Source organism: Ciona intestinalis, chromosome 1 (genome assembly GCF_000224145.3).
Source record: "Ciona intestinalis chromosome 1, KH, whole genome shotgun sequence".
Classification (NCBI taxonomy): domain Eukaryota; kingdom Metazoa; phylum Chordata; class Ascidiacea; order Phlebobranchia; family Cionidae; genus Ciona; species Ciona intestinalis.
Window position 1 is genome coordinate 195,609 of NC_020166.2, and position 8,474 is coordinate 204,082.

The 8,474-nt window shown below is 37.0% G+C and overlaps 2 protein-coding genes across 2 annotated transcripts in view; both read left to right on the forward strand.

Moving 5' to 3' along the window:
- The window catches only part of LOC100185690 (adhesion G-protein coupled receptor G7-like), a 12,800-nt gene extending 9,576 nt beyond the window's left edge, over positions 1 to 3,224 (forward strand). Inside the window, exons 14-16 of the mRNA XM_018815728.2 lie at positions 246 to 403; positions 843 to 1,013; positions 1,960 to 3,224. Coding sequence (XP_018671273.1) covers positions 246 to 403; positions 843 to 1,013; positions 1,960 to 2,115 — 485 coding nt within the window. The 3' untranslated portion in view covers positions 2,116 to 3,224. The remainder of the gene's footprint in view (positions 1 to 245; positions 404 to 842; positions 1,014 to 1,959) is intronic.
- A 463-nt stretch (positions 3,225 to 3,687) lies between these two features.
- LOC100183320 (poly(U)-binding-splicing factor PUF60-like) overlaps positions 3,688 to 8,474 on the forward strand; it is a 10,739-nt gene continuing 5,952 nt past the window's right edge. Inside the window, exons 1-6 of the mRNA XM_009863819.3 lie at positions 3,688 to 3,916; positions 3,985 to 4,074; positions 5,689 to 5,850; positions 6,291 to 6,369; positions 6,963 to 7,053; positions 7,828 to 7,964. Coding sequence (XP_009862121.1) covers positions 3,767 to 3,916; positions 3,985 to 4,074; positions 5,689 to 5,850; positions 6,291 to 6,369; positions 6,963 to 7,053; positions 7,828 to 7,964 — 709 coding nt within the window. The 5' untranslated portion in view covers positions 3,688 to 3,766. The remainder of the gene's footprint in view (positions 3,917 to 3,984; positions 4,075 to 5,688; positions 5,851 to 6,290; positions 6,370 to 6,962; positions 7,054 to 7,827; positions 7,965 to 8,474) is intronic.

Sequence of the window (8,474 nt, forward strand, 5' to 3'; positions counted from 1 at the left end):
GGGACACCTTTTTAATCTATTTTCTCCTCCAATTTCGTAATAAACAAACATTCAACGATTTTTTGTAAAACTTTATCCTCACGGCTCCCATAGACCGTTGTTAATTGTTTAAAACACGATCAGAATATTTGGTTATTATGTGTTAAAGGTGTCCCATCTTACCCCACCCTACTATACTGTATTTCTAAAAATAATAAAAACATTTTTTATATATATTTCCAAAATTAATAAAGAGTATTTTAAAGATATTTCTTTTGAATCTTCATATCGACTTGGAAATATGTGTTGGCTCCGGAATTATTCACTTTATTTTGGTTTCCTTGTTCCTGTTGGGATAATGCTGATTATAAACATGTTTTGCTTTATTGCTGTCGTACGAGTTCTCACGTGCAAATCTAAGCAGGTACTTATGGTCATTGAATATAAAAATCCGATACTGTAACGTGTAGGCCGTCATTTGTACTTGCATATTCTTACCCATTATATCATTGAATGTAACTTATTATATTTTTCCAAAAAATTTGTTTTGAACTTTACCGGTCTCCTAAGCTAAATAGGTTGAAAGCTACTATTCTAAATATACCACCAGTATGGTTACATTCAGTTGCTTTAAAACATTCCAAACTTCAAGAGTTATCATTATAATGGCTCGCATTTATCCCATAATGTCAGTACATACGTAAAAAATTTTGCTTGTCTGGGTAGGAAAACAAAAGTTTTGTAAATATTTTCGAACGTGCCTGCGAATAAAGTTTGTTTTGCATGGTTGCGAAATATGTATATATTTTCATGTATCTCTCCAAAATATCTTTATACTTTTTAAGTATTCTCCAAACTTCCAGATTCGTTCAACAGCGAAACAGATGGACGTTGCCGATCTTTTCTTCAGAGCTGTCACCATGGCAACAACAATGGGGTTAACATGGACGTTCGGTTACTTGATGTTGATTGCTGATAATGTCGCATACCAAGAAATTATTGCTTGGATTTTCACCATCTTTAACTCAACGCAGGTTAAGTGCATATTATTTATCCATGGCATGTTTTAACAAATGTTGTTCTCATTCTATTCTGTGTGGGTGAGGTCCTTGTCGATGGCCTGGGATTTAGACCAGAGTTGCCCATTACCCCAATATTGTATATGCACATTCTATTCTATATGGGTGAGGTCCTACAGTGAGACACGCCATGGGATCTGGGATTTATACCAGAGTTGCCCATTACCCCAATATTGTATATGCACATTCTATTCTATATGGGTGAGGTCCTACAGTGAGGCATGCCATGGGACTGGGATTTAGACCAGAGTTGCCCATTACCCCAATATTGTATATGCACATTCTATTCTATATGGGTGAGGTCCTACAGAGAGGCACGCTATGGGACCTGGGATTTAGGTCAGAGTTGGCCCATTACCCCGACATTGTATATGCACATTCTATTCCATTCTGTGTGGCTACAGTGAGGCATGCCATGGGATCTGGGATTTATACCAGAGTTGCCCATTACCCCAATATTGTATATGCACATTCTATTCTATATGGGTGAGGTCCTACAGTGAGGCATGCCATGGGACTGGGATTTAGACCAGAGTTGCCCATTACCCCAATATTGTATATGCACATTCTATTCTATATGGGTGAGGTCCTACAGAGAGGCACGCTATGGGACCTGGGATTTAGGTCAGAGTTGGCCCATTACCCCGACATTGTATATGCACATTCTATTCCATTCTGTGTGGGTGAGGTCCTTGTCGAGGACCTGGGATTTAGACCAGAGTTGGGCCATTACCCCAACATTGTATATGCTCATTCTATTCTATAAGGGTGAGGTCCTACAGTGATGCATGCCATGGGACCTGGGATTTAGACCAGAGTTGGCTCATTACCCCAACAATGCCGTTTAGTAAAATAAATAAAAAAATGTTATTTTTTGGAAATATATATTGATTTTTTTCAGGGCCTTGGAATATTTCTGGTGAACTGCCTGCGAATAAAATCTGTTCGTGATCTTTGGGTGAAACCGATTCTAGAGCGAACGAAGCCATCAACCTCAGCTTTTTATTCTGTTTCTACAGCATCTGCAAACATGAATATGGACTCAAGTAGAATATAATGTTGGTTTCTATGCAACATTGTTACAGTGCTCCGGTGTTGCAAGTTTTTTGCCTTTTCTCCTGCCATACTTGCTAGCTTTGGAACATTCACAAGATTACATACGTGGTAACTCGTAAGCAGGCACGAGGTGTATGAAACAACATCCGTGTTATAACAACTGTCGTTTCCCCGTGATGCGAGGATAAATATGTTACATATGTGGTAACTTGTAAGCAAGCACGAGGTGTATGAAACAGAACACCCGTGTTATAACGACTGTCAATGCCCCGCCATGCGAGGATAAATATGTTACATTCATTCAATGTGAGCAAGGCTGTGTAAAAGTGCATGACCACCTACAGTATCGGATCAATTGATAATCAGAATATAATCTGATGATAACACTTACTGGCATCCTTGCAATGGATTGTGTGTGTGTATGATGTCAGCCATATTGGCATAAAGTCAAAAGGAACAACATGCTAGGAAGTAACATACATGGTAACTTGTAGCTGGCTTGTGTATGCAATATAATGCCAATTTTATATTTTTCTTTGTAGTAATTTTAGTTCATTAACTGTTTATTAATATCATGTACAGTAGGGTGGGGGAATCTTTAACACATAATATCCAAATAACCTGATCGTGTTTTAAACAATTAACAACGGTCTATGGGAGTCGTGAGGACGAGAAAATAGAATGTAAAGGTGTCCCATCTTCCCCCACCCTACTATGTATTTTGTAAACCCAAAACCTATCTCAAAAATAATTTAACATGTATTACCTTTTTCTTTTGTTCTTTTATATCCTCACACTCAGTGCTACAGTATTTATTGTAAATTTGGTCGTATTTTTTTATCGCCCGTTTTTGCTGTGCAAACGCGCTTTTATCAGCGCAGACACACTTTTTGTTCGCCATGGGTTCATATTTTTTTTTGAAAATTTAAATGGAATATTGTAGTTTCCTTTATACCCGAATATTTATCTTAATACCCCATATGTTGGTGTGTCAGGAAAAGTGGAAGTTATTATAACAGGATTTGTTCGCCATACATTCTAAACTATGTTTTTTTGAATATTTAAATGGAATATTGTACTTTGTTATGCGATAAATGGAAAGAATTTTGTTGGTGGTGGTAAAGATCTGGTAGGTTACATTTCTATATGTCTTAATATTGTAATTATAGTTAAATGTCCTTAGTACTATGGTATACATTTATACATATAGTAAGGCGGGGAAAGATAGGACACCTTTAGCACATAACATCCTGATTGTGTTTGGTTTTTGGTGAGGATACGGTTTTATATTTCTTTGAATATTTTGTGTTTACTATCAAATGGGACGAGAAAATAGATTGAAAAGGTGTCCCATCTTCCCCCACCCTACTATATATATATATATATATATATATATATATATATATATATATATATATGTACATGTCGCCAAGTTCAGAAACGCTAACCGCAAGGTGGCAGCACAGATCACTATATAAACGGCAGTGGCAACTGCAATGCTCACAAAAACAACAACAGTCCGCACGAGAGTCCGTATATAAACATGTTTATATACGGACTCTGGTCCGCACGAGGACGCGGATTAATATAGCTTTGTATAGCTTCAGGTGTTTAAATTAGAGGCAAACTAACGTTATTCTAATACAGTGTTTATGAAATTATGTTGTTTTCTGACCGAAACAGGACACACTTTTTCTGTAGAGCTAAAACAAATTAGCAAAATCATGAACCCACTGTTAGCACAGATGATACCCCAAACGTTACCGCCATTAACTACGAGCCAACGTGCAGCTTTGGAGCGGGTAACTTGTTTTTATTATTGTTTTACTGCAAAAAGTAATAAAGTAAAAGTAATAAAATGTGATTGCAGGCTAAAAAGTACGCAATGGAACAAAGTATTCAGGATGTTTTATTAAAACAAACAATTCAGCACCAACAACAACAGATGACAAGCATGCAGGTATTTATAGATATTTTACTTTAATGTAATTTATTTATCCTCGCATGGTGGAGTAACAGCAGTCGTTTTAACATGGGTGTTCTGTTTCATACACCTCGTGCCTGCTGCCTGCATACGAGTTACCACGTATGTTACTTTGTGGGCGATTGTGTTTACATATGGGTGACAAATTGGAAGCCCATTAGTGACCACTGAGTTGGAGCAATTGCAATATACACCCAAAATAGTAGCAGCATCAGGCCTTGAACCCGGTCCCTGTGTGGTAGATCCAGCCATGCTAACCACTAGAGATGTGCCAAGCCCGAACTCAAAAGCTCATGCCCGAGCATCTCCTTTTTTGACGCTCGGTGCTTGGCTGAAACGCTGGGCGCCCCGTTTGTGAAACGCTTGGCGCTCGGCTGGCGAACCCAAGCTTTTACGACCTCACCACATCCCTACTAACCACTCTAACGCCCTTGTAAAGTCATAACGAAAGATTGCACTGCAAAACTTGAAGGTGGTAATAAAAATACGATTTGCCAAAACTATTTTTAAATTTCTAGTGGTCAAAGATAGCAATGCAAAAGCTAAATGATAAACCTAAAAGTAGTGAAAACAATTGGTTTTACTGTTACTAGTTTCAAATTTCTTCACGTCAGATATCTGTATTAGTGTATCTAATGCCAAAAAAAGTGTACTTGTAAGCACACGGGTTTAAATAGTGATGCGAAAATACACGTCTGATTGTGGTGTGGTGGCACGGCACCAGTCGCACGCAGGACTTAAATGTGCTTTCTGGGTGTTGGGGTAATCAGTCCGATCTGGCCTAAATCCCAGGTCCCTGACAATGACCTCACCCATACAGAATATAATAATAAAAAACTCCAATGCCAAAAGCACTAGATGACTAGAAACATAAAGCTCCTATGTCATGCAACTTCTATGTTCCATAACGTGCCACAGTGTAAAACCTCTTTCCATATTTTTGAAATAAAGACCTTTAGAAAAATCCTCCCTTTCCAGTATTACAAGGCTTATGTCACGAGGCCTTTAATTTTACCCTAATGTCATTTCAGCCAATCAATACATTGAACCAAAATACGATTACAATTTGTTCCCAATTAGATTAAAAGTCACTTTCAATTTAGACACCCTCTATTCTGTTGCGGCACTTTACAAAGCCATTACACAAGTGCTGTGCAAATGTTAGGCCTGCCTTGTTGTAGGACCTCACTCATATTATAGTACAGAACAAAATAGAATAAAATCAAATATTTTGTATTATTTTTTTAAATAATTAAAACCGCTGTTGCAATGAATAAATTTTCCCACGGCATTAATATATTTCCCTGTGTTATTAAAAACTATGGCAGAGACTTTCTGCATTACTTACTGATTGACACGTATCTAAGTTATTAAGCGAATGTATATTGAATGCTCTTGGGAACAGTTTTGCATTAAAATTAGGCACGCAACAAATTGCAGAGGTAGATTGAGCCCCCAAAGCAATATTTTCTGCAGTGATGCGTAGTAAATTTCATGGAATTCTGCTGCGCAACACTGGCTAGTGTTTAGGAGTTTCTAAATTTATCTCACTTTGGGCCTTTGGAAATTGAATCGGTTTTTAACTCCCAGGGGGCAGCGCAAAAGCAAAGAGCATTAGCCATTATGTGCAGAGTGTATGTTGGTTCTATATATTATGATATTGCACAAAGTATGGTTCAAGAAGCATTCACACCTTTTGGACCAATTAAAAGCATGGATATGTCATTTGATCCAATTACTGGAAAACACAAGGTGATTTGCTTGTCTATGTGTCTACAATCTACATCACTGCATGCACAATTACTGGTGGATTTTGTCTCTGCATATCTAATTCTAAGTGATTTTGTTTAAGTTTCCCATTTTATTTTGACATTATAACTTAATGCCAATTGATAAGGAATAAGTTTTACAAATTCAGACAAAGTAAATTACTTGTCTATATTGGTTTAAACTAACTTTCCCATTTATTGATAAATGAATGTAACTTACCGTATCTTCACGTGGCCGGAAAACAACAGTCGTGTAACACATTGAATAACATTTACAAAATAAGGTTTCCTAGGAAACCGTATTCTACCTCACCAATGTAACTTTAAAGAAATAACATCTAAAATGTACTTTGGAAATAACATCAAAAATGTATACCATGTGAATATGTGATTACTTTTGACATGGTATTTCTTTTCTTTAAGGGGTATTGTTTCATTGATTACGAAATACCTGAAGCCGCACATTTGGCTGCTGAGCAAATGATGATCGCCCAGCTTGGTGGTGAGTGGATAATAAATATGTTTTTCATGTTTAGTACATACGGCGTTATGTTTCCTTTTTATGAGCAAATCCGTACAAATCGCAATGTTAGAAACAGTTTTGCTTTAATTTGAAATATAGTAGGGTGGAGGAAGATGGGACACCTTCAGCACATAATATTCAAATATCCTGATCGTGTTTTAAACAACTAACAACGGTCTATGGGAGTCGTGAGGATATAGTTTTATAATTATTTGAATGTTCTTTGTTTACTACTAAATGGGACGAGAAAATAGAGATAAAAGATGTCCCATCTTTCTCCACCCTACTGTATACAGTCCATTGTTTATATTTTAGTTATATATATATATATTTTAATTTTCAAGTGAAAACCAGTAAAAATCTCAATTGTTTTGCTTTAATTTAAAAATGTTGTACATTTTGTACTGAAAGATAAACTAAAACAGTTTTATTTAAGTTTTCTTTGATGATTTCGGTTTCTTAAATTGTTGCGTTGTATTTCCTCATTAAGTCTAAAGATGAAACGTCGGAAATTCACTACGTTTTCACACCAGATGATCCGTTAAAAGATTGTTTATATTTTCTTAACACAGGTCGAACAATAAAAGTTGGCAGGCCAAGCAATATTGGGCAAGCTCAGCCCATAATTGATCAACTTGCAAGTGAATCAAATAATTATAACAGGTCAGATGTTTTTCTCATGATTTTTGTCGTTCTATTCTATTCTGTATGGGTGAGGTCAATGAGGACCTGGGATTTAGGCCAGACTTGGCCCATTACCCCAACACCCTTGAATGATTTTTATCATATTCCATTGATGGTGTTTAAAAGCAAAATATATAAAATATACCACAACACAAATACAGAGCTGTTATGACTACAGTTATTAGTGGAATATAGTTATACAGGGTGTTCGGAAAGTCACTGTTCGGTGTTTAGAAAAATAAAAAGGGTCCAAGTCTGTATTAATGCTAACGGAGGTCACTTTCAACATCATTTATAATTGTCATTCATATTTACCCCCTGGATTCTATACTGAAACATGTCTGTTAATAAAAACAGTGTAAGTTCACAACACCCTGTATACGTTAAGTCCAATGCCATGGCTCATTGGTAAGGTGCTTGCATGGTAAGCTAAAGGTACCGGGTTCAGTGCTCGATGCTGATACCGATGCGAGCTAGGGCAAGACACCCAGCAAAATTATAATTTTAATGTTTAATTCCCAGAATATATGTTGCATCGATTCTTGGTGCAAATACCAATATGCAGTGGTGCATCAGAAAATATAGGCAGGGGCCAGAGGGGGGGGGGGGTTCAATTTACAAATTGTTTTATTTTCTATCTTTAAAGGGGCCCCACAACGCCCCTTTTCTGCGCTTGCCAACTTGCCAATGCGTCTTAGGACAAGACACTTAACAGAAATTATCCCAATCTATTCTTAATGTTTTATTCCCCAGAATATATGTCGCATCTATTCATCCTGACTTAGAAGAAAGTGATTTACGTTCGGTGTTCCAAGCGTTTGGGAAAATCCTTTCGTGCCAGATGGACAGGGATTTCGTGACTAGGAGACACAGGGGATATGCTTTTATTGGTAAATAGTTTGAGCTAATAGGCACCTAACATGGGTATGCAAGGTATGCTTATACACCCCAAAAATAAAACAAAAGCACTCGCAATTTCCCAGTATAAATGCATAATCAATTAATATGTTACAAGTTTTTTATTTTGTCATTAATGTTTTTTCCAATCTCTATGTACAATGTTATGCTTGAGTGATTTTGTGTTCCTATATAAGCTAAGTTTGTGTGCCAAAGTTTCATTCTAATATTACATGCGTTGGATCAACAAGTGTTGTTAAATGATGTGACTTGAAATGATTTTTAGTCGATTTTCACTTTCCAAAATTTGCGCGCTATGTTTGAGCTATAGCGTTAACTATGACTATAATTATGTCTTCTAAGTCCAACGTTGCTACCATTGTGGGCTAATGTTGTGTTGGTCAAGACACTTAATGGCAATTCGTCCGGCGCCGTGGTATAGTGGTTAGCGCGCCTGCATGTAACCCAGAGGTAATGGGTTCAAGGCTCGACGCTGCTACATT